The 27500-nt window shown below is 35.3% G+C and overlaps 1 protein-coding gene and 1 long non-coding RNA gene across 2 annotated transcripts in view; one reads left to right on the forward strand and one right to left on the reverse strand.

Annotated features, from left to right (window-relative positions):
• Positions 1-27500, reverse strand: part of LOC137638354 (uncharacterized) — a 475922-nt gene that overhangs the window by 173387 nt on the left and 275035 nt on the right. The gene's annotated exons all lie outside the window — the stretch shown is intronic.
• LOC137638860 (uncharacterized) overlaps positions 20752-27500 on the forward strand; it is a 25398-nt gene continuing 18649 nt past the window's right edge. The window contains exons 1-3 of the mRNA XM_068371272.1: positions 20752-20757; positions 22317-22451; positions 22760-22918. Coding sequence (XP_068227373.1) covers positions 20752-20757; positions 22317-22451; positions 22760-22918 — 300 coding nt within the window. The remainder of the gene's footprint in view (positions 20758-22316; positions 22452-22759; positions 22919-27500) is intronic.

Here is a 27500-nt window from a genome sequence, read left to right on the forward strand (position 1 = left end):
ATACATTTAAAATTCTGTCCTATACGGCCGGACAATTCCTTGGTGTCTATCTACATAAAAATTACCATGTTGAACAGTCTCTCATATTTGCCAACTATTTATTAGCGGTATTAACACTGTAATTTTGTTTCACGTTCCTACATTGTCTCCGGCAGCTCGGAATATGGCCGTAATGGCTGACCAAACCTTACGAGACATCACCGCCTTCTTGTCTTTGCTTTGTCGAAAAGGTTATTTCGAAATTACAAGTTAATTTTCTTGACTACAATCGAACGCCTAATGTTCATAATAACCAAAATCATCGTCCTATATAAAGAAATATTATAATTACCTCGTATTTTATGGCACAAGCTCACCTTGACAACAGTGCGTTTTCACTTCCTCAGGACCTCAAGCACAGTGAGATTTTTCAGTAGGTATAGGTGCTTTGGCCAATCAGAGACCTCAACGTTGCCTGTCATTTCTATTGCCGTCTCTTATTGGCTTAAAGCTTCGCAATCTGGCAAGAGACTTTGAAAGCCCTTGTTCTATTGGCTGGTCGGATTATAACCAAGGACTTGTTTTCATCTATAATTTATTCCATTAGTATCTACAACTAATGAAATTGGATAATAAAAATGTAAGTTTATAAATTAATTGCCAGAAAAAATCTGTATATTCATGAATAATGAACGTGGGTAAGAACAAAATATACTATGAAATAGAAATTCGAAAAGAACGCATCCGTATCCCAAAATAAGTTTACGCATCTATAAATATGCACAAACGCATAAGCGTATTATACGCTGTACATTTCTTGGACGACAAGGTAAGAGACTAAACTTGTAGCATGCTGCTTTTCCAACTAGGGTTATAGTTTAGGTAATAATAATAATAATAATAATAATAATAATAATGTATTTGATACGTGAGATTAAAATCTTTATTTGCAGTCTTTATTTGAAAACGTGTTACAGATATGTCTGCCTACCTCATATTGAAGTGTAAGCCTGGAATTATAGAAGAGATTTATAATAGCCGTTTTATTTAAATGAATTTCCAAAATGTAAACTTTTTAAATTGTATATATATATATATATATATATATATATATATATATATATATATATATATATACATATTCCCCTTCCTTCAAACCCTATCTTTTCCTGTATCCCGATTCTTTGGCTTGAGCTGAGTCATGGGAATATTGGCTCACTTTTTCCCACGGTCTGAAGGGGGGAGGGGAAGGCCACCTGTCAATCAGCTAGTTTGGGCGTTAATTAAATTACTGCTGTTGCGAAAGAATTGGGATATGGGAAAAGATGGGGGATTGAAAGAAGGGGAATAAAAAGCAAGGATAAATACCAAACGAATGGAGAGGAAAGGAGTAAGAACTGATTGCCTTTACGTACATATCTATCTCGGTAAATAAACCTCACTTTTTGCGATTAAAAAGTTGAATAAAAAGTCAGATATGTCAATTTAAAAAGATATCAAAATGATCTTCATAGTCTTGTAATTTGCATCGTATTGAAAACCTCCATGTCTGGAAATGTCCAAGAATAATAGTGTATGTGCGTGTGTCTGTCTGTGATGATTATCTAAATTCGTCTTGTGTCCTCATTCCCTCATTATTCATTATTGCTTCTGCTACAACTGATCAGTTTAAGTAATGACAAGTCATGTTATGTCAGTATTCAATTCGTTTTAAAGGAATTATTTACCTTTAGATAATACAGTCAGCATCTACTCTCTCTCTCTCTCTCTCTCTCTCTCTCTCTCTCTCTCTCTCTCTCTCTCTCTCTCTCTGTATATATATACATGTATATATATATATATATATATATATATATATATATATATATATATATATATTTACTGTATATATATTAACATATATATAAATATACGCACATATATATATAAATATATTTACTGCATATATATTGACATATATATAATTATACATATATATATATACATATGTATATATATATATATATATATATATATATATATATATATATATATATATATATATATATTTAAAACGAAAATGAAATTTAATGGATACGCATAAAGAATAACCGAATGGGTCCCTAGTTATCGCAAAACCAGCAGGGAAAGGAAGAGAAGACGATGGATTGACGAACTAAGGAAATTGGCAGGCATAAACTGACATAGAAAGACCATAAACAGACGCGAATGGATAAAAAAGTCTGGGGCCTTTGTTCTGCAGTGGAATAGTAAAGTCTGATATATATATATATATATATATATATATATATATATATATATATATATATATATATACAGAGAGAGAGAGAGAGAGAGAGAGATGAACGTTTTTTTTTCTGCGAATAAACGGATATGAAATATGAGCAGAATACTCTCTCTCTCTCTCTCTCTCTCTCTCTCTCTCTCTCTCTCTCTCTCTCTCTCTCTCTCTCTCATTTACACCGGCCATTAGGATAGGAAAGTATTTCTATAAATGGAGTGAAAAAGAACAAAATCGTCATCAGCGTAAAATTTCTCCTGTTTTCCGCCTATGAAGACATTTCGAAGACTTCTTCAAAGAGAGAGAGAGAGATTTGGGATTCCTTATTCTTCCGATTATTTCCTCAACTGTTAACACGAATACAAAGGAAATTTATACATTCCGGGAATGATCGAAGATGAAATAAGAACGCTTCCAGAATGGTCTTCAGGGGGTGAGATTTGCCTCAGAAGCGCCTTAGCTGATAAATGTTACGATTCGCACAGAAAGAAAATTATGAATAAATCTTTCCTTTTGTTATGGTTTTTTAATTCCTTTCTGTATTTCTTTATCTTCTGGATTCTCGGTCGTTCTATTCGTTTATGTATGTATGTATGTATGTATGTATGTATGTATGTATATAAGAAAGTTATTATCCACTATTGTCTCTCTCTCTCTCTCTCTCTCTCTCTCTCTCTCACCTTCATACCTGGAGACATTTGGACTCCAGTTGAAGCCATAAGAGAATTTGCTGTATTCTCTCTCTCTCTCTCTCTCTCTCTCTCTCTCTCTCTCTCTCTCTCTCTCTCTCTCTCTCTCTCTCTCTCAGTCCTCAACTTGCTTTTTTTTTTAAATAATGATAAATTCAGGAAAGGTTTCGGTAATCATAAATATGGTTTATCAAGTATTCAAAGCATTTGGCGTGAATTTCGAAATGGAGGCAATGAAGAAAGCTGTAAGAATTCTCCTTAACGGAGGATGGCAATGGAGATCAGCTCTGGAGGAAGAGCTGGACTTGTGCGACGCAGCGCGTCAGAATCTGCAGGATTACAGGACCCAAAACAGGATGTGGCGGCGTCTGCATTCTGCCCTTGGGTACATCGGTTTATCGAACCTGGTCAGGTACGAGGAACCAAGCCTGTTACCCTGCGATGGAACTCTGGTGGGCCTGGCGAGGGACATTGTCGGCGGCGAAGCAGCGGAGAAGGATGAGATTCTCCGTTTGGTCGACCAACATGTCCTTTGGCCGAAGATGGCCTTGCTCTTGGGCACAGCTGCCTTTGGCACTGCTGCCGTCGGAGCATTTTTCTTTTTCAGGTACCTGTGTGGAAGAAACGGAAAAGGAGGAGAGACTGTGAGAGATGAAGAGCTTTTGCAGAATCTTCTTGAGCAAATCGGAGAAACTACCCAGGAAGAGGGTGAATTTCTTCCAGCTGAAGGAGTGTTCCAGGAAGAGCTGGAAGATGGTGAATTTCTTCCAGCTGAAGAAACTTTCCAGGATGAAGTGGAAGATGAAATCGGTCTTTCTGCTGAAGGAGTGTTCCAAGAAGAGCTGGAAGAAGATGAATTTCTTCCAGCTGAAGAAACTTTCCAGGATGAAGTGGAAGATGAAATCGGTCTTTCTGCTGAAGGAGTGTTCCACGATGCACTGGAAGATTTAATTGATATTCCTGCTGGAGTGCTCCAGGATGAACTGGAAGAGGAAATCGATCTTCCAACAGAAGGATTTCAAGAAGAGCTGGAATATGGTGAATTTCTTCCAGCTGAAGGAGTGTTCCAGGAAGAGCTGGAAGATGGTGAATTTCTTCCAGCTGAAGGAGCTTTCCAGGATGACCTGGAAGATGAAATCGATCTTCCTGCTGAAGAAGAGGTCAAGGATGAACTGGAAGATGAAGTCGATCTTCCTGCTGAACAAGAGGTCGAGGATGAACTGGAAGATGAGATCGATCTCCCTGCTGAACAAGAGGTCGAGGATGAACTGGAAGATGAGATCGATCTCCCTGCTGAACAAGAGGACGAGGATGAACTGGAAGATGAGATCGATCTCCCTGCTGAACAAGAGGTCAAAGATGAACTGGAAGAAGAGATCGATCTCCCTGCTGAACAGGAGGTCGAGGATGAACTGGAAGAAGAGATCGATCTCCCTGCTGAACAGGAGGTCGAGGATGAACTGGAAGATGAGATCGATCTCCCTGCTGAACAAGAGGTCAAAGATGAACTGGAAGAAGAGATCGATCTCCCTGCTGAACAGGAGGTCGAGGATGAACTGGAAGAAGAGATCGATCTCCCTGCTGAACAGGAGGTCGAGGATGAACTGGAAGATGAGATCGATCTCCCTGCTGAACAAGAGGTCGAGGATGAACTGGAAGAAGAGATCGATCTCCCTGCTGAACAAGAGGTCGAGGATGAACTGGAAGATGAAATCGATCTTCCAGTGGAAGAACAGCTAACTGAGCCCGTTCTTCCTCAAAGAGGAGAAGAAAAGGATGTAGAGGAAGAGAAGGAGGAAGAAGAAAAAGTTCTTACTCTTGAAGAACATCGGTCTGAAGACGATTCAAAGGCAGTGAGAAGTGATAAAAAACTCCCAAAGAAAACGAGGAGAAAAAGAAAGCTCTCAAAGGAAGAGATCAGTAATGGCAAAGTGTCTAAGGAAGAAAGCAGTAATAGTGAAGTGTCTAAGGAAGAAAGCAGTAATAGTGAAGTGTCTAAGGAAGAGAGCAGTAATGGTGAAGTGTCTAAGGAAGAGATGAATAACAGAGAGCTATTAAAGAAAGAGAGAAATAATGAAAAGCTCTCAAATAAAAAGAGGAGTAATAAAAAACTCTCAAAGAGAGAGGATAGGAAAAGACAGCTCTCAAAGGCAGAAAGAAAAAATAGCAATCTCTCAAAGGAGCAGAGCAGTAATGAAGAGTTCTCAGAGGAAGAAGAGAGATTGGATTCTGATATATATGAAGTTCCTGTTCATAATTACTACAGTGTGTTGTCCGGTAAAGAGGATATGGACAGAAGTCCTTTGAAGTCGTCGTCACAAAAATCAGAAAGGAAGACTGCAAATAAGAAAAGAGGAAGAGGAGGAAGACGTAATAGAAACTGTAGAAAAAATTAAAAGCCCCATAAAACAAAAACAGAAAAAACTGAAAAAAAAAAATAATAAAATGCTAAAAAAAATCTAAAAAAAAATACAAAATGGAAAATAAAAAAAAAGTGGATATTTTTTTTGTGAAAAAGTAGTTTAAGTTCACTACTTGGAAAAAAAAATTCAGGATGTTTAGAATAACTGCCCACCTCAATGGATTTGTGGCTAAACCCCTCAGCTGAAATGGTGCTTGGACTAACTGAAAAGGATGGCTCTGCAGAGGGAAGAAACCTGGCTGAGTTTAGTATGCTATGTACCTTGATGAGGTGTACAGGACCTTTGTCAAGTGTACAAATGGTCGGATATCTAGATCTATTCTTTCGGATACCAACCTTCGGGTGGTTCTGGGGGAATAATCTAGAAGACCGGCTCTGCAGAAGGATGAAGCTGGGATTCTTCTAGTATGCAGACAAGTTCTTGGAGGTTGAACCAAGACATCTTTGGCTGGGAAGAGAAGCTGCATCTTTTGGAGGTAGTCCTTCATCAGTCCAAATTTTTAGGAGCTCGCAGCTGTGGAGCATCAAATAGCAGGAGCAGAAGATAGTAACAGCTAGCAAAAGTTAGCAGCAATGGGAAAGCAACGGTTAGCAGTAGCTAGCAGCAGTCGCAGCTGAAGTTAGCAGCAGTATGCAGCAGACGTTAGCAGAAGCAGCTAGCAGCAGCTAGGAGCAACAGCAAGCAGCATGTGCTAGCAGCAGCAGCTTGCAGCAGCAACAGTTGCAGTAGCGAGCGGCTGCAGCAGAAGCGAGCAGCAGCTACAGCAGGCTGCAGCAGCAGCAGCAGCTAGCAAAAGCAGCAGCAGCTACCAAAAGTAGCAGCAGCTGCAGCTAGCAAAAGCAGCTGAAGCAGCAGTCTGCAGAAGCAGCAGTAAGCAGCAGCAGCAGCCGCAAGCAAGAGCAGCAGTAGCAGCAGCAAGCAGCAGCACTAGCAACAGCAGCTTGCAGTAGCAAATAGCAGCAGCTAGTAGCCGAAAGCAACGTTGCAGCATACAACAGCTAGCAATAGCAGAGACTGCAGCTAGCAGCAGCAGTAATTAGCAGCTACAATTGATAGTAGCTAACAGCATCAGTTATGAGAGAGAGCAGAATCTGCCAACAGCTGTGGGTCGTGAGAAACACCAGGAACAGATGCAGCAAAAAAAAAAAAAAGTGAAAATACTAAAATAGTTTTTTAAAAAAATGAAAAAAAGGCAGCAGACAGAGGAGGAAGAGAAGGAGGAGGAGAAGCAGCAAAAAAAAAAAAAAACAATAAACAAAAAAATGGTGATTATAATATCGCCACCAAAAAAAAAAAATAAAAATGGTGATTATAATATCGCCACCAAAAAAATTAAAAATTTAAAAAATGGTGATTATAATATCGCCACCAAAAAAAAAAGAAAAAATGGTGATTATAATATCGCCACCAAAAAAAAATTAAAAATATAAAAAATGGTGATTATAATATCGCCACCAAAAAAAAAAAAAAAAAAAAAAACGGTGATTATAATATCGCCACCAAAAAAAAAAAAAAAAAATGGTGATTATAATATCGCCACCAAAAAAAAAAATAAAAAATATAAAAAATGGTGATTATAATATCGCCACCAAAAAAAATAAAAAATATAAAAAATAGTGATTATAATATCGCCACCAAAAAAAAAAAAATATTTATAGGAAAAAGGGATTAAAATTTGTTTGATTTTATTTTGGAAAGGAATTTTTTTTTTTTGTTTAGTTTTGTTTGGAAAGGAATAATCTTTTTGTTAAGTTTTGTGCTTCACCCATTCTGTACAGGTTCAGGACATCAGTTTCACTGGAGAGGACACCAGAAACGATTCGGCTTGAAGGACGCTTGGATGGACTGCCCCCAGCTTAAAGGACGTAAGGCTAACTTTCCAGCTTGAACGATGCTTGGAATAATCTAGGAGGATTGGTGCTGCAGAAGGAAGAAACCTGGCTGAGTTTAGTATACTATGTACCTTGATGGGGTGTACAGGACCTTTGTCAAGTGTACAAATGGTCGGATATCTAGATCTATTCCTTTGGATACCAACCTTCGGGTGGTTCTGGGGGCATAATCTAGAAGACTGGCTATGCAGAGGGATGAAGCTGGGATTCTTCTAGTATGCAGACAAGTTCTTGGAGGTTGAACCAAGACATCTTTGGCTGGGAAGAGAAGCTGCATCTTTTGGAGGTAGTCCTTCATCAGTCCGAATTTTTAGGAGCTCGCAGCTGTGGAGCATCAAATAGCAGGAGCAGAAGATAGTAACAGCTAGCAAAAGTTAGCAGCAATGGGAAAGCAACGGTTAGCAGCAGCTAGCAGCAGTCGCAGCTGAAGTTAGCAGCAGTATGCAGCAGATGTTAGCAGAAGCAGCTAGCAGCAGCTAGGAGCAACAGCAAGCAGCATGTGCTAGCAGCAGCAGCTTGCAGCAGCAACAGTTGCAGTAGCGAGCGGCTGCAGCAGAAGCGAGCAGCAGCTACAGCAGGCAGCAGAAGCGAGCAGCAGCTACAGCAGGCTGCAGAAGCAGCAGCAGCTAGCAAAAGCAGTAGCAGCTACCAAAGTAGCAGCAGCTGCAGCTAGCAAAAGCAGCTGAAGCAGCAGTCTGCAGAAGCACCAGTAAGCAGCAGCAGCAGCCGCAAGCAAGAGCAGCAGTAGCAGCAGCAAGCAGCAGCACTAGCAACAGCAGCTTGCAGTAGCAAATAGCAGCAGCTAGTAGCCGAAAGCAACGTTGCAGCATACAACAGCTAGCAATAGCAGAGACTGCAGCTAGCAGCAGCAGTAATTAGCAGCTACAATTGATAGTAGCTAACAGCATCAGTTATGAGAGAGCAAAATCTGCCAACAGCTGTGGGTCGTGAGAAACACCAGGAACAGATGCAGCAAAAAAAAAATAAAATGAAAATACTAAAATAATTTTTTTAAAAAATGAAAAAAAGGCAGCAGACAAAGGAGGAAGAGAAGGAGGAGGAGAAGCAGCAAAAAAAAAAAAAACAATAAACAAAAAAATGGTGATTATAATATCGCCACCAAAAAAAAAAAATAAAAATGGTGATTATAATATCGCCACCAAAAAAAAAAAAAAAATGGTGATTTTAATATCGCCACAAAAAAAAATAAAAATGGTGATTATAATATCGCCACCAAAAAAAATAAAAAACAAAAAAAAGGTGATTATAATATCGCCACCAAAAAAAATAAAAAACAAAAAAAAGGTGATTATAATATCGCCACCAAAAAAAATAAAAAACAAAAAAATGGTGATTATAATATCACCATCAAAAAAAAAAAAAAAATGGTAATTATAATATCGCCACCAAAAAAAATAAAAAACAAAAAAATGGTGATTATAATATCGCCACCAAAAAAAACAAAAAACAAAAAAATGGTGATTATATCGCCACCAAAAAAAATAAAAAACAAAAAAAAGGTGATTATAATATCGCCACCAAAAAAAAATAAAAAACAAAAAAATGGTGATTATAATATCACCACCAAAAAAAAACAAAAAACAAAAAGATGGTGATTATAATATCGCCACCAAAAAAAATAAAAAACAAAAAAAAGGTGATTATAATATCGCCACCAAAAAAAATAAAAAACAAAAAAATGGTGATTATAATATCGCCACCAAAAAAAATAAAAAACAAAAAAATGGTGATTATAATATTGCCACCAAAAAAAAAAAAGAAAAAAAAAGGTGATTATAATATCGCCACCAAAAAAAAAAATGGTGATTATAATATCGCCACCAAAAAAAAACAAAAAACAAAAAGATGGTGATTATAATATCGCCACCAAAAAAAAAAAAAAAAAAAAAAAAAGGTGATTATAATATCGCCACCAAAAAAAATAAAAAACAAAAAAATGGTGATTATAATATCTCCCACCAAAAAAATAAAAAACAAAAAAATGGTGATTATAATATCGCCACCAAAAAAAATAAAAAACCAAAAAAATGGTGATTATATCGCCACCAAAAAAAATAAAAAACCAAAAAAATGGTGATTATAATATCGCCACCAAAAAAAATAAAAAACCAAAAAAATGGTGATTATAATATCGCCACCAAAAAAAATAAAAAACCAAAAAAATGGTGATTATAATATTGCCACCAAAAAAAATAAAAAACAAAAAAATGGTGATTATAATATCGCCACCAAAAAAAATAAAAAACAAAAAATGGTGATTATAATATCGCCACCAAAAAAAATAAAAAACAAAAAAATGGTGATTATAATATCGCCACCAAAAAAAATAAAAAACAAAAAAATGGTGATTATAATATCGCCACCAAAAAAAATAAAAAACAAAAAAATGGTGATTATAATATCGCCACCAAAAAAAATAAAAAACAAAAAAATGGTGATTATAATATCGCCACCAAAAAAATAAAAAACAAAAAAATGGTGATTATAATATCGCCACCAAAAAAAATAAAAAACAAAAAAATGGTGATTATAATATCGCCACCAAAAAAAATAAAAAAACCAAGAAAATGGTGATTATAATATCGCCACCAAAAAAAATAAAAAACAAAAAAATGGTGATTATAATATCGCCACCAAAAAAAATAAAAAACAAAAAAATGGTGATAATATCGCCACCAAAAAAAATAAAAAACCAAAAAAATGGTGATTATAATATCGCCACCAAAAAAAAATAAAAACCAAAAAAATGGTGATTATAATATCGCCACCAAAAAAAATAAAAACCAAAAAAATGGTGATTATAATATCGCCACCAAAAAAAATAAAAAACCAAAAAAATGGTGATTATAATATCGCCACCAAAAAAAATAAAAAACAAAAAAAAGGTGATTATAATATCGCCACCAAAAAAAAAAAAACAAAAAAAATGGTGATTATAATATCGCCACCAAAAAAAATAAAAAACAAAAAAAAGGTGATTATAATATCGCCACCAAAAAAAATAAAAAACAAAAAAAGGTGATTATAATATCGCCATCAAAAAAAATAAAAAACAAAAAAATGGTGATTATAATATCGCCACAAAAAAAATAAAAAGCAAAAAAATGGTGATTATAATATCGCCACCAAAAAAAATAGAAAAAAAAAATGGTGATTATAATATCGCCACCAAAAAAAATAAAAAACAAAAAAATGGTGATTATAATATCGCCACCAAAAAAAAACAAAAAACAAAAAAATGGTGATTATAATATCGCCACCAAAAAAAAAAAAAAAAAAATAATGGTGATTATAATATCGCCACCAAAAAAAAACAAAAAACAAAAAAATGGTGATTATAATATCGCCACCAAAAAAATAAAAAACAAAAAAATGGTGATTATAATATCGCCACCAAAAAAAATAAAAAACAAAAAAAAAACGGTCATTATAATATCGCCACCAAAAAAAATAAAAAACAAAAAAAAGGTGATTATAATATCGCCACCAAAAAAAATAAAAAACAAAAAAATGGTGATTATAATATCGCCACCAAAAAAAATAAAAAACAAAAAAAAACGGTGATTATAATATCGCCACCAAAAAAAATAAAAAACAAAAAAAAGGTGATTATAATATCGCCACCAAAAAAAATAAAAAACAAAAAAATGGTGATTATAATATCGCCACCAAAAAAAATAAAAAACAAAAAAAAGGTGATTATAATATCGCCACCAAAAAAAATAAAAAACAAAAAAATGGTGATTATAATATCGCCACTAAAAAAACAAAAAACAAAAAAATGGTGATTATAATATCGCCACCAAAAAAAACATATAACAAAAAAATGGTGATCATAATATCGCCACCAAAAAAAACAAAAAACAAACAAATGGTGATTATAATATCGCCACCAAAAAAAATAAAAAACAAAAAAATAGTGATTATAATATCGCCACCAAAAAAAAATAAAAAACAAAAAAATGGTGATTATAATATCGGCACCAAAAAAAATAAAAAACAAAAAAATGGTGATTATAATATCGCCACCAAAAAAAACAAAAAACAAAAAAATGGTGATTATAATATCGCCACAAAAAAAAAATTAAAAATATAAAAAAAAATGATTATAATATCGCCACCAAAAAAAAAAAATGGTGATTATAATATCGCCACCAAAAAGAAAACAAAAACAAAAAAATGGTGATTATAATATCGCCAACAAAAAAAAAAAATAAAAAGAAATGGTGATCAAAATATCGCCACCAAAAAAAATAAGAAATATAAAAAAAGGTGATTATAATATCGCCACAAAAAAAAAAAATATTTATAGGAAAAAGGGAATACAAGTTTTGTTTGATTTTTTTTGGAAAGGATTTTTTTTTCTGTTTAGTTTTGTTTGAAAGGAATAATCTTTTTGTTAAGTTTTGTGCTTCACCCATTCTGGACAGGTTCAGGACATCAGTTTCATTGGAAAGGACACCTGAAACTATTCGGCTTGAATACAAACCACCCCCCCCCCCCCCAAAAAAAAAAGGAGCAGCAGCAAGAGGAGGAAGAGAAGGAGGAGGAGCAGCAGCAAAAAAAAAAAACACAAAAAACCTAAAAAAAAACAAAAATGAAAAAAAAATTTAAAAAAAAGGAGCAACAGCAAGAGGAGGAAGAGAAGGAGGAGGAGCAGCAGCAAAAAAAAAAAACACAAAAAACCTAAAAAAAAACAAAAATGAAAAAAAAATTTAAAAAAAAGGAGCAACAGCAAGAGGAGGAAGAGAAGGAGGAGGAGAAGCAGCAAAAAAAAAACAAAAAACCTAAAAAAATAATTCCAAAAAAAAATAAAAAAAAAGGAGCAGCAGCAAGAGGAGGAAGAGAAGGAGGAGGAGAAGCAGCAAAAAAAAAAACCTAAAAAAAAATTACAAAAATAAAAAAAGAAGAAAATAAAGGAGCAGCAGCAAGAAGAGGAAGAGAAGGAGGAGGAGAAACAGCAAAAAAAAAAACTAAAAAAAAATACAAAAATAAAAAAGAAAAGAAAAAAGGAGCAGCAGCAAGAAGAGGAAGAGAAGGAGAGGGAGAAGCAGCAAAAAAAAAACTAAATAAAATACAAAAATAAAAAAAAAAAAAAAAAAAAGGAGCAGCAGCAAGAGGAGGAAGAGAAGGAGGAGGAGAAGCAGCAAAAAAAAAAACCTAAAAAAAATACAAAAATAAAAAAAGAAAAGGAGCAGCAGCAAGAGGAGGACGAGAAAGAGGAGAAGCAGCCAAAAAAAAAAAAACCTAAAAAAATACATAAATAAAAAAAAAAAAGGAGGAGGGGGAGAAGCAGCAAAAAAAAAAAAAAAAAAAAAAACCTAAAGAAAATACAAAAATAAAAAAAAATAAAAAAAAAGGAGCAGCAGCAAGAGGAGGAAGAGAAGGAGGAGGAGAAGCAGCAAAAAAAAAACTAAAAAAAAACAAAAATAAAGAAAAAGGAGCAGCAGCAAGAAGAGGAAGAGAAGCAGGAGGAGAAGCAGCAAAAAAAAAACAAAAAACCTAAAAATAAAATAAAAAAAAAAGGAGCAGCAGCAAGAGGAGGAAGAGAAAGGGGAGGAGAAGCAGCAAAAAAAAACTAAAATAAAAACAAAAATAAAAAAAAAGGAGCAGCAGCAAGAAGAGGAAGAGAAGGAGGAGGAGAAGCAGCAAAAGAAAAAAAAAACTAAAAAAGTAGAAAAAAAAAGAAAAAAAAAAAGGAGCAGCAGCAAGGGGAGGAAGAGAAGGAGGAGGAGAAGCAGCAAAAAAAAAAAACTAAAAAAATAACAAAAAGAAAAAAGAAAAAAAAGGAGCAGCAGCAAGAAGGGGAAGAGAAGGATGAGGAGAAGCAGCAAAAAAAACCAAAAAACCTTAAAAAAAATTAAAAAAAAAAAAAGGAGCAGCAGCAAGAGGAGGAAGAGAAGGAGGAGGAGAAGCAGCAAAAAAAAAATAAAAAAAAAATAAGAAAAATAAAAAAAAAGGAGCAGCAGCAAGAAGAGGAAGAGAAGGAGGAGGAGAAGCAGCAAAAAAAAACTAAAATAATACAAAATAAAAAAAAGAAATAAAAAGGAGCAGCAGCAAGGGGAGGAAGAGAAAGAGGAGGAGAAGCAGAAAAAAAACTAAATAGAATACAAAAAGAAAGAAAAAAAAGGAGCAGCAGCAAGAGGAGAGGGAAAAGGAAGAGGAGAAGCAGCTAAAAAAAAAAGAAAGAAAAGACAAAGGAGCAGCAGCAAAAGGAGGAAGAGAAGGAGGAAGAAAAGCAGCAGAAAAAAAACCTAAAACAAAATACAAAATCAAAAAGAAAAAAAAGAAAAGGAACAGCAGCAAGAGGAGGAAGAGAAACAGTAAAAAAAAAAAAAAAAAAACTAAAATAAATACAAAAACCCCCCAAAAAAAAACTATGGACTAAGGAAGATGGACAGAAAAAGGAACTTTGTTTTGAGGAGGAAATATCCTTTGATGTAGTGGTACATGCCTACATTATAGGATAAAGTACTGCCTCAGTTGGAATGATCAAGAATTTGGACTATGGAAGATGGACAGAAAAAGGAACTTTGTTTTGGAGAGGAAATATCCTTTGATGTAGTGGTACATGCCTACATTATAGGAAAAAGTACTGTCTCAGTTCGAATAATCAAGTATTTGCACTATGGAAGATGGACAGAAAAAGGAACTTTGTTTTGAGGAGGAAATATCCTTTGATGTAGTGGTACATGCCTATATTATAGGATAAAGTACTGTCTCAGTTGGAAGGATCAAGTATTTGGACTATGGAAGAAAGACAGAAAAAAGGAACTTTGTTTTGAGGAGGAAATATCCTTTGATGTAGTGGTACATGCCTACATTATAGGATAAAGTACTGCCTCAGTTGGAACGATCAAATATTTGGACTATGGAAGACGGACAGAAAAAGGAACTTTGTTTTGAGAGGGAAATATCTTTTAATGTAGTGGTAGAGGCCTACATTATAAGATAAAGTACTGTCTCAGTTGGAACGATCAAGTATTTGGACTATGGAAGATGGACAGAAAAAGGAACTTTGTTTTGAGGAGGAAATATCCTTTGATATAGTGGTACATGCTTACATTATAGGATACAGTACTGTCTCAGTTGGAACAATCAAGTATTTGGACTATGGAAGATGGACAGAAAAAGGAACTTTGTTTTGAGGAGGAAATATCCTTTGATGTAGTGGTACATGCCTACATTATAGGATAAAGTACTGTTTCAGTTGGAACAGTTAAGTATTTGGACTATGGAAGATGGACAGAAAAAGGAACTTTGTTTTGAGGAGGAAATATCCTTTGATATAGTGGTACATGCCTACATTATAGGATAAAGTACTGCCTCAGTTGGAACGATCAAGTATTTGGACTATGGAAGATGGACAGAAAAAGGAACTTTGTTTTGAGGAGGAAATATCCTTTGATATAGTGGTACATGCCTACATTATAGGATAAAGTACTGTCTCAGTTGGAACGATCAAGTATTTGGACTATGGAACACGGACAGAAAAAGGAACTTTGTTTTGAGGAGGAAATATCTTTTGATGCAGTGGTACATGCCTACATTATAAGATAAAGTACTGTCTCAGTTGGAACGATCAAGTATTTGGACTATGGAAAATGGACAGAAAAAGGAACTTTGTTTTGAGGAGGAAATATCCTTTGATATAGTGGTACATGCCTACATTATAGGATAAAGTACTGCCTCAGTTGGAACGATCAAGTATTTGGACTATGGAAGACGGACAGAAAAAGGAACTTTGTTTTGAGGAGGAAATATCCTTTGATATAAGGGTACATGCCTACATTATAGGATAAAGTACTGTCTCAGTTGGAACAATCAAGTATTTGGACTATGGAAGATGGACAGAAAAAGGAACTTTGTTTTGAGGAGGAAATATCCTTTGATGTAGTGGTACATGCCTACATTATAGGATAAAGTACTGCCTCAGTTGGAAGGATCAAGTATTTGGACTATGGAAGATGGACAGAAAAAGGAACTTTGTTTTGAGGAGGAAATATCCTTTGATGTAGTGGTAGAGGCCTATATTATGGGATAAAGTACTGTCTCAGTTGGAAGGATCAAGTATTTGGACTATGGAAGATGGACAGAAAAAGGAACTTTGTTTTGAGGAGGAAATATCCTTTGATATAGTGGTACATGCCTACATTATAGGATAAAGTACTGCCTCAGTTGGAACGATCAAGTATTTGGACTATGGAAGACGGACAGAAAAAGGAACTTTCTTTTGAGAGGGAAATATCCTTTGATGTAGTGGTACAGGCCTATATTATGGGATAAAGTACTGTCTCAGTTGGAAGGATCAAGTATTTGGACTATGGAAGATGGACAGAAAAAGGAACTTTGTTTTGAGGAGGAAATATCCTTTGATGTAGTGGTACATGCCTACATTATAGGATAAAGTACTGTGTCAGTTGGAACAATCAAATATTTGGACTATGGAAGATGGACAGAAAAGGGAACTTTGTTTTGAGGAGGAAATATCCTTTGATGTAGTGGTACATGCCTACATTATAGGATAAAGTACTGTGTCAGTTGGAACGATCAAGTATTTGGACTATGGAAGATGGACAGAAATAAAGTACTGTCTCAGTTGGAACGATCAAGTATTTGGACTATGGAAGATGGACAGAAATAAAGTACTGTCTCAGTTGGAACGATCAAGTATTTGGACTATGGAAGATGGACACAAGAAAAAACTTTGTTTTGAGGAGGAAATATCCTTTGATGTAGTGGTACATGCCTACATTATAGGATAAAGTACTGTCTCAGTTCGAAGGATCAAGTACTTGGACTATGGAAGATGGACAGAAAAAGGACCTTTGTTTTGAGTAGGAAATATCCTTTGATGTAGTGGTACATGCCTACATTACAGGATAAAGTACTGTCTCAGTTGGAACGATCAAGTATTTGGACTATGGAAGATGGACGGAAAAAGGACTTTTGTTTGAGGAGGAAATATCCTTTGATATAGTGATACATGCCTACATTATAGGATAAAGTACTCTCTCAGTTGGAACGATCAAGTATTTGGACTATGGAAGATGGACGGAAAAAGGACTTTTGTTTGAGGAGGAAATATCTTTTTATGTAGTGGTACATGCCTACATTATAGGATAAAGTACTGTCTCACTTGGAACGATCAAGTATTTGGACTATGGAAGATGGACAGAAAAAAGGAACTTTGTTTTGAGGAGGAAATATCCTTTGATGTAGTGTTACATGCCTACAATATAGGATAAAGTACTGTCTCAGTTGGAACGATCAAGTATTTGGACTATGGAAGATGGACAGAAAAAAGAACTTTGTTTTGAGGAGGAAATATCCTTTGATGTAGTGGTACATGCCTGTATTATAGGATAAAGTACTGTCTCAGTTGGAACGATCAAGTATTTGGACTATGGAAGATGGACAGAAAAAGGAACTTTGTTTTGAGGAGGAATTATCCTTTGATGTAGTGGTACATGCCTACATTATAGGATAAAGTACTGTCTCAGTTGGAACAATCAAATATTTGGACTATGGAAGATGGACAGAAAAGGGAACTTTGTTTTGAGGAGGAAATATCCTTTGATGTAGTGGTACATGCCTACATTATAGGATACAGTACTGTCTCAGTTGGAACGATCAAGTATTTGGACTATGGAAGATGGACATAAGAAGAAACTTTGTTTTGAGGAGGAAATATCCTTTGATGTAGTGGTACATGCCTACATTATAGGATAAAGTACTGTCTCAGTTGGAACAATCAAATATTTGGACTATGGAAGATGGACAGAAAAGGGAACTTTGTTTTGAGGAGGAAATATCCTTTGATGTAGTGGTACATGCCTACATTATAGGATACAGTACTGTCTCAGTTGGAACGATCAAGTATTTGGACTATGGAAGATGGACACAAGAAGAAACTTTGTTTTGAGGAGGAAATATCCTTTGATGTAGTGGTACATGCCTACATTATAGGATAAAGTACTGTCTCAGTTGGAACAATCAAATATTTGGACTATGGAAGATGGACAGAAAAGGGAACTTTGTTTTGAGGAGGAAATATCCTTTGATGTAGTGGTACATGCCTACATTATAGGATAAAGTACTGTCTCAGTTGGAACAATCAAATATTTGGACTATGGAAGATGGACAGAAAAGGGAACTTTGTTTTGAGGAGGAAATATCTTTTGATGTAGTGGTACATGCCTACATTATAGGATACAGTACTGTCTCAGTTGGAACGATCAAGTATTTGGACTATGGAAGATGGACACAAGAAGAAACTTTGTTTTGAGGAGGAAATATCCTTTGATGTCGTGGTACATGCCTACATTATAGGATAAAGTACTGTCTCAGTTGGAACGATCAAGTATTTGGACTATGGAAGATGGACAGAAAAAAGAACTTTGTTTTGAGGAGGAAATATCCTTTGATGTAGTGGTACATGCCTGTATTATAGGATAAAGTACTGTCTCAGTTGGAACGATCAAGTATTTGGACTATGGAAGATGGACAGAAAAAGGAACTTTGTTTTGAGGAGGAAATATCCTTTGATGTAGTGGTACATGCCTACATTATAGGATAAAGTACTGTCTCAATTGGAACGATCAAGTATTTGGACTATGGAAGATGGACACAAGAAGAAACTTTGTTTTGAGGAGGAAATATCCTTTGATGTCGTGGTACATGCCTACATTATAGGATAAAGTACTGTCTCAGTTGGAACAATCAAGTATTTGGACTATGGAAGATGGACACAAGAAGAAACTTTGTTTTGAGGAGGAAATATCCTTTGATGTAGTGGTACATGCCTACATTATAGGATAATGTACCATCTCAGTTAGAAGGATCAAGTATTTGGACTATGGAAGATGGACAGAAAAATGAACTTTGTTTTGAGGAGGAAATATCCTTTGATGTAGTGGTACATGCCTACATTATAGGATAAAGTACTGCCTCAGTTGGAACGATCAAGTATTTGGACTATGGAAGATAGACAGAAAAAGGACTTTTGTTTTGAGGAGGAAATATCCTTTGATGTAGTGGTACAGGCCTACATTATAGGATAAAGTACTGTCTTAGTTGGAACGATCAAGTATTTGGACTATGGAAGATGGACAGAAAAAGGAACTTTGTTTTTAGGAGGAAATATCCTTTGATGTAGTGGTACAGGCCTACATTATAGGATAAAGTACTGTCTCAGTTGGAATGATCAAGTAGTTGGACTAAGGAAGATGGACAGAAAAAGGAACTTTGTTTTGAGGAGGAAATATCCTTTGATGTAGAGGTACAAGCCTACATTATAAGATAGAGTACTGTCTCAGTTGGAAGGATCAAGTAGTTGGACTATGGAAGATGGACAGAAAAAGGAACTTTTTTTTGAGGAGGAAATATCCTTTGATGTAGAGGTACATGCCTACATTATAAGATAGAGTACTGTCTCAGTTGGAAGGATCAAGTAGTTGGACTATGGAAGATGGACAGAAAAGGGAACTTTGTTTAGAGGAGGAAATATCCTTTGATGTAGTGGTACAGGCCTACATTATAGGATAAAGTACTGTCTCAGTTGGAAGGATCAAGTAGTTGAACTATGGAAGATGGAGAGAAAGGGGAACTTTGTTTTGAGGAGGAAATATCCTTTGATGTTGAGGTACAAGCCTACATTATAAGATAAAGTACTGTCTCAGTTGGAAGGATCAAGTAGTTGGACTATGGAAGATGGACAGAAAAAAGGAACTTTGTCAAGAGAAGGAAATATCCTTTGATGTAGAAGTACAAGCCTACATCATCAGATAAAGTACAGACTCAATTGGAAGGATGAACTACTTGGACTAAGTCATCAATCATCATAAAACATTTATGGTGCACAAATAAATATTAAATGTTGTTATCGGTTGTTATCGACTAGCTGGAGTGAGGGAAGTTAGCCGAAACCTGTTTTGGTGAAAATTGGCAACCTCTGGCAAGGCGTAAAAACTCATAAGTTCAAAGCCCAGAACACTGGCTCCTCTTCTTCATCAGATAGCATCAATTATCCTAAGATATTCTTCTGGTGAATTTTGAATTGTTCAGATGATGAAACAAGGGAGGGAAGGAGGGTCGCTGGAACCAAGCCTGCAAAAATGGAAGTGGGCTAAACCAACCTGATGAGCCCTTTGGTCTGGGTGAAACCCTCAGGTGCGTCACTTCGGTATTAGTAGTACTGGTAATAGTATGTATGAATGAAATCAATATATATATATATATATATATATATATATATATATATATATATATATATATATATATATATATATATATGTGTGTGTGTGTGTGTGTGTGTGTGTGTGTGATAAATTTTGCACATTTAGACGTGTTGTCCTTATTCAAATAAGCCATATATATTTTGATACATCAATGTCTGGATTCTCTTACAGACCTCACGATCAGAGCCCCAGGCGGAACCACTCAAAGACAATAGCTTCTGACTGGCAGGGAATCGAACCCTGGTCCAGGAAACTTGTAACAACAGTGACTTACCACTTCGTGGCTAAGTAATAAGTCACTGTTACAAGTTTCCTAGACCAGTGTACGATTCCTAGCCGGTCAGAAGCTATTGTCTTTGAGTGGTTCCGCCTTTGGCTCTGATCGTGAGGTCGGTAAGAGAATCCAGACATTGATGTAACAAAATCTATATAGCTTATTTGAAAATATATATATATATATATATATATATATATATATATATATATATATATATATATATATATATATATATATATACATATATATATATATATATATATATATATATATATATGTATATATATATATATATATATATATATACATAAATGCTTTTGGGACAATGTTTTTCATACAGGAATCCTCAATTTCTTTAAGTTTTCAGGTAAAAGCTTTTACTTTGATAAACCTTGATTATTCCTCTTTATAATCTATTCACTACAACACTGTCTCGACAAAACTATATCTTCATCAAGTGATTATTGATTAACGTAAGTTTACAGTTCCTCTTGTATATGAGGTTTTACAATGATAGGCTTCCAGGTAATTGATGTGGAAGGACTTGAAGAGGGGGAACCAAGTTCCCTGTACCTTTCGATGATTAGAATAACCCCCCCTCCCCCCCCATCCTTCCTTTGAGGCATCCGTGTGGACGGTGACTGCAGGAGGGGGTGGTTGCAAGGGTACTTTTTCTCTTAAGCTCTTCACTTCCGACCATGGCTTGAGAATTGATCGTAGACGACTTGGTAGTGGTCTTAGTAGATCTCTTCGATCGTTGTAAGCGAATTTTCTCCAGATCCCTGATGCATCTTTTAGTCGTGCTCTCAAAAGTGGGTCCGTCAAAGAGGCAAACTGGAGAGACCCCAACACTCCCTCCTGTTGTCTTCTTGATATTCTTCGGGATTGAAGAAGATTTTTGACGGCCCCTGCTATCTCCTTTCTCTTTGCCATCGGCAACGAGAGGCAATATGACTGTAAGTCCCAGTGAACTTCCAGCCACTGGAACGAAATGTAAACATGTTAATCAATAAGGCCTTGATAAAGACACAGTGTTGTCGAAGCAGTGCTGTAGTGAATAGAATAAATGAAAAAAACTAGTCACAGTTTCTTGAACCAAAGGCTCACTCCTGCAAATCTAGAGAAGTCGAGGAAATACGAGGATTCCTGTAGGAAACACATTGACGCCAACTAAGGCAATCGCTTTCAATGAAAATTGCATTAGAGAGAAGCTGTATTCTGCAGAGCGCTAGTACCAAGCAGGGCCACCCATACTAGATTGGTCAGCTGAGAGCGATCAGACAAAAAATCTCCCATCATCATCAATCCGCGGTTGGCCAGAATGGTGATGTAAACTGATCAAATCCCAAATATAAAATGCTTGAGGCCTTTGTCATGCAGTGGATTGAAAATGGCTGTCTTTGTTTTCGCCAGTGGTCTCTATCTTCAGTTATTAAATCAGTACTTCTCCATTCATCATATCCTACTCCGCGCGTCATAGTCCTCAGCCATGTAGGCCTGGGTCTTCCACCTCTTCTATTGCCTTGTGGAGCCCAGTTGAACGTTTGGTGAACTAATCTCTCATAGGGGAATGCGAAGAGCATGCCCAAACCATCTCCATCTACCCCTCACCATGATCTCATCCACATTATTATTATCATTATCATTATTATTATTACTAGCCAAGCTACAACCCTAGTTGGAAAAGCAAGATGCTACAAGCCCAGGGGCTCCAACAGGGAAAAATAGTCCAGTGAGGAAAGGAAATAAGGAAATAAATAAATGAAGAGAACAAATCAACAATAAATCATTCTAAAAAAAAAGTAACAACGTCAAAACATACATGTCATATATAAACTATTAACAACATCAAAAACAAATATGTCATAAATAAACTATAAAAAGACTCATGTCTGCCTGGTCAACAAAAAAGCATTTGCTCCAACTTTGAACTTTTGAAGTTCTACTGATTCAACTACACGATTAGGAAGATCATTCCACAACTTGGTAACAGCTGGAATAAAACTTCTAGAGTACTGCGTATTATTGAGCCTCATGATGGAGAAGGCCTGGCTATTAGAATTAACTGCCTGCCTAGTATTACGAACAGGATAGAATTGTGCAGGGAGATCTGAATGTAAAGGATGGTCAGAGTTATGAAAAATCTAAAGTAATTTATGGTTTATTGTTTATTGTTTATCGTCAATAACGCTAAGCAGTAAATTATTTATGATTATTTCTTTTAATAATCAGGATTTGAAGACATCATTGGGTTTGACATCCATTATGCGAACAGTTGGCAAAAAAGCTTAAAACGTTTTCATCGACGTTTGGCCTTGCATAAAGGATTTTCATTTGACATAACATATTTTTAATGAAAGGTGCACTATATATGGATCTTTTCGGTTTGAGTGCCTATCGAATTTAAATGTTTTTTTTATTCCAAAGTATGTATTTTGATGTGGAAAACCCTAAAATGATAACCATTTTGTGGAGAAACCAATACTTATGTGTTTATGTTGTATTTTTGTTTCAGAAATCAGTGTTGACTATGAAGTATAATTTAGAGTGGTTATTTGAAAACATCAAAACAGAATTGGATGCAGTCAAATTTTTCCAGGAGAACAAAATTATACCAGCAAATAAGAAGTGCAGAAGGAAGCATGATATGGTATTTAAAGAATGTGCTGGAAATGTTGTATGGCGATGTAGTAAATCGGCATGCGGTCAAGAACGCCTTTCAGTTCGCACAGATACGTGGTTGGAGGGTTCAACGTTACCACTGAAGAAAATAATTATTTTCATATATTCATGGTCTAAGGAGTACACAACAATAGATTTTTGCATTGAAGAACTTGGAATTAGCAAGGACACAGCAGTGGATTTCAACAATTATCTTAGAGGGGTAAGTTAGTGTATCGGAACCTAACCTAACCTAACCTAACCTAACCTAACCTATTCTTGTTTTTTCTATTTCAGGTTTGCGCAGAAACAATACTGAAAGACCCAATAATTATTGGCGGAGAAAACAAAACTGTGGAAATAGACGAAACGTACTACAGCAAACGGAAATATAACAGGGGAAGAGAATTGCCGGAACAATGGGTCTTCGGAGGAATCTGCAGAGAAACAAAGGAAGTATTTTAGTATGCTGTTGAAAACAGAAATGCCTCAACCCTGACTGAACGCATTAAAAAGAACATCTACCCTGGTACAACCATAATAAGCGATCAATGGAAAGCGTACAGTGGAATTGAACAACTGAAAGGGTATAATTTCTAACATCTCACTGTAAACCATAGTGAAAATTTCGTGGATCCTACAACAGGTGCACACACTCAAACGATTGAGAGCCTATGGCATAGCTTAAAAATGAAAAAAAAAAACGTCAGGGAGGTACTCATCGACAAATGATAGATTCATATATATGTGAGTTTGCGTGGAGAAAGCGCACAGAGAAATCGCAGCATTTCAGTAAGATATTGATTGATATAAGCCAATTTAAGTGTTAATAAATAATTTCTCCACAAAATGGTTATCATTTTTGGGTTTTCCACATCAAAATACATACATTGGAATAAAAAAAAACATTAAAATTCGATAGGCACTCAAACCGAAAAGACCCCACTATATATATATATATATATATATATATATATATATATATATATATATATATATATATATATATACATATATGAGTGTGTGTGCGTGTGTCATTAAAATTGGAGTTTAATGAAAGATTGAAAAAGGCAAATCAGATAATGGCTAGGTTGTTCAAAATTTGGAAATCAAATCGCTTGAAATTCCATATAAAAATCTGGCTATATATCATATTTAATGAGATTGGCTTTACTGTGTGGACATGAGTCGTGGAATGACAATGAAACAATATCCAACAGATTTAGTAAATTTGAGAATAAAACCTTCAGAAGGATATTGGGACTTAAATGGCTGTACAGGATTAGGAATGAAACTATAAGAGAGATTACTCGAGTGCAATATGTGAATGACATCATGTGGAAGGGTACATGAAGATGGTTTGGGCATGCTCTTCGCACTCCTCAGGAGAGATTAGTTCACCAAATATTTAACTGGGCTCCACAAGATACTAGAAAAGTTCAAAGCCCCAAGCCTACATGGCTGAGACTATGAAGCGTGAAGTGGGAGGAGATAAACGGAGAAGTATTGATTTAAAAGCTCAAGATAGAGACGACTGGCGAAATCTAACCGAGTCCCTTTGCGTCATTAAGCAAAGGGGAGAGGTTGTAGTCATACCCTGGTGAAAGGGGGGTACTCCCAGAGGTACACTCGGAAACCTCAGACTCTCAAATTGTACAACTGCAGTGTTGTAGTTAACAAAGGGGGGAGGGGTGGGAAGGATTAAATCTGTGAGCGCGTGTGTGCATATCAATGTAAATATTGAAACGTCATTTTTATAGCTCTGGTAGGCTATACATACAGGGTGGGTCAAAAGTAGGATTACATTTAACACTAAGAAATTTTATATTTAGTAGACATCTAGATTATACTTACAGACATTATACATTTTACAATGAACATTTAATCTCTCATGAGCTAAAACTATATTTACATATGAAAAGTTATCGTGAAGGTGAAAAAAGACAATGACGTGACCGTACTTTTGCCACACCCTGTATAGTCAGTCACTTGCTCTGAGTGTACGTAATCTCAGGCAAAGTTTTCTACTTGAACTGTTTACGAAATCTGTTTCTCTCCGTCCGCTCATTCTAATCGTCCCTTGGATCTCACTCTATGATTATTGCAAGATAAGGAAAATCTTTAAACGATTACTGTCAATAAACTCAGAGACACTTTACCGAAAGACAAGAAACTGTTAAAGACCACAGCGGAAAGTGTGACAAGATACAATTGAACTTTTAAACGTCTTTTTTTTTTCGAGTGACCGTTAGACCTACTGCTTATTTCTCTTTTTTATTCATTATTCATCCTATATTTTTCATAAGTAATCTATGAAAAGACAAAGTCGGTGTGATGGAAAGAGGTATGGCGTGAAATTATCGTCGTATATACAGTGAAAATTCGCCCATAAACTTAGATGCTGTGATTTTATTTACCGAAAAGGGTAATCAATTAACTTAAAAAGTTGTGATGATTTTTTTGCATTATTTGGTATATGGAAGACCTCTTGTGGTACTGAACCTTATAGAAAGTAGATAGGCCTAAGCACAATTAAATAACTCTGCTGACTGCGTCCTTTGGGAAGGTTAGTACTTAAAAATCATGAGTTTGTGAACAGCCGTCTTGAGCTGATCATATCTTGCATGAAATTTCCCTTATTTCATTAACTGGTTTAACTATATTAAATTTACAAAGCAAAACCCATTTCCAGAATAAACTTTTACGAAGCAAAACCCATTTCCAGAATAAAGATTTACGAAGTAAAACCCATTTCTAGAATAAACGTTTAAAAAGCAAACCCCATTTCTAGAATAAACGTTTACAAGGCAAACCCCATTTCTAGCGTAAACGTTTACAAGGCAAACCCCATTTCGAGCGTAAACGTTTACAAGGCAAACCCCATTTCTAGCGTAAACGTTTACACGGCAAACCCCATTTCTAGCGTAAACGTTTACACGGCAAACCCCATTTCTAGCGTAAACGTTTACACAGCAAACCCCATTTCTAGCGTAAACGTTTACACGGCAAACCCCATTTCTAGCGTAAACGTTTACACAGCAAACCCCATTTCTAGCGTAAACGTTTACACGGCAAACCCCATTTCTAGCGTAAACGTTTACACAGCAAACCCCATTTCTAGCGTAAACGTTTACACGGCAAACCCCATTTCTAGCGTAAACGTTTACACAGCAAACCCCATTTCTAGCGTAAACGTTTACACAGCAAACCCCATTCCTAGCGTAAACGTTTACACAGCAAACCCCATTTCTAGCGTAAACGTTTACACGGCAAACCCCATTCCTAGCGTAAACGTTTACACAGCAAACCCCATTCCTAGAATACACGTTTACACAGCAAACCCCATTCCTAGAATAAACGTTTACACAGCAAACCCCATTTCTAGAATAAAAGCTTAAAAAGCAAAACCCATTTCTAGAATAAACTTTTACAAAGCAAACCCCATTTCTAGAATAAACGCTTACAAAGCAAACCCATTTTTAGAATAAACGTTTAAAAAGCAAACCCCATTTCTAGAATAAACGTTTACAAAGCAAAACCCATTTCCAGAATAAAACTAATTTCCAGAATTAACGTTTAAAAAGCAAACCCCATTTCTAGAATAAACGTTTAAAAAGCAAACCCCATTTCTAGAATAAACGTTTACAAAGCAAAACCCATTTCTAGAATATAACTAATTTCCAGAATTAACTTTTAAAGAGCAAACCCCATTTCTAGAATAAACGTTTACAAAGCAAAACCCATTTCTAGAATATAACTAATTGCCAGAATTAACGTTTAAAAAGCAAACCCCATTTCCAGAATAGACATTTACAAAGCTAAACCCATTTCCAGAATAAACATTTACCAAACAAAACCCATTTCCAGATTAAAGATTTACAAAGGAAAACTCTTTCCAGAATAAACATTTACGCAGTAAAACCCATTTCCAGAATTAATGTTTAAAAAGCAAACCCCATTTCTAGAATAAACGTTTACAGAACAAAACCCATTTCTAGAATAAAGATTTACAAAGTAAAACCATTTCCAGAGTAAAAAATTACAAAATAAAACAAATTTCCAGAATTAACGTTTAAAAAGTAACGTTTACAAAGCAAAACCCATTTCCAGAATAATCGTTTACAAAGCAAAACTCATTTCCAGAACAAACATTTCCAAGGCAAACCTCATTTCCAGAATAAAGATTTACAAAGCAAACCCCATTTCTAACTAGGGTTGTAGCGTAGTAAATAATAATAATAATAATAATAATAATAATAATAATAATAATAATAATAATAATAATAAAGTATCATGAACTATTTTTTTAAAGATATATTATAAGAATAGATATATTTCTAAAACTATCAACAAGAACATTCTTATACTCTGTTATTTTTTTCTAGTTTTAATATAATATCTTAACTGTTCACACTTTTGATGTATCTTTAATTCCATCTTTCTTATGAAGAAAACAAACCTATTTATATTCATGATTTCACAAGTATTTCCTTTCCCCTAAAGAGATGTTTACCTAAATAATATGTAAATCAAAGATTTTTATTATAAACGTCAGTATATGAGTTTCCTAAGAAGTGTTAAGAAATGTAAAGACATAAAAGGTATATAATAAAAAAAATGGCCGAAATCACAAATTTTTAGTAATTTGTATTTTTCCTAACATGCTTACCGAGAACTACTTTCTTAGGAGTTACCTGGAACCTCCTCTCAACCAACCAGAGTTTTGTGTAGTTTACCCTACTTCCGTTTTCTGTAATGGTAGGCCTAGCTGTTAGACGGGAGATCGAGTCAAGCTCAAACTTAATACTTCCTTGTGGTGTCTGCAACCTCACCATCATTGTGAGCTAAGGATGGGAGGATTTGGGGGAGCCTACAGGTCTACCTTCTGAGTTATCACTAGCCATTACCTGGCCCTCCCTGGTCCTAGCTTGGCTAGAAAGCGGGATATATGGTCAGTCGCTAGGCCAATGTCCTGCTAGAGCATTGTCACTGCCCTTTACTTCTGCCATTCATGAGTTGCCTTTAAACCTTTTAACTG

The sequence above is a fragment of the Palaemon carinicauda genome, chromosome 3, assembly GCF_036898095.1.
Source record: "Palaemon carinicauda isolate YSFRI2023 chromosome 3, ASM3689809v2, whole genome shotgun sequence".
In the NCBI taxonomy this organism is placed as follows: Eukaryota; Metazoa; Arthropoda; class Malacostraca; order Decapoda; family Palaemonidae; genus Palaemon; species Palaemon carinicauda.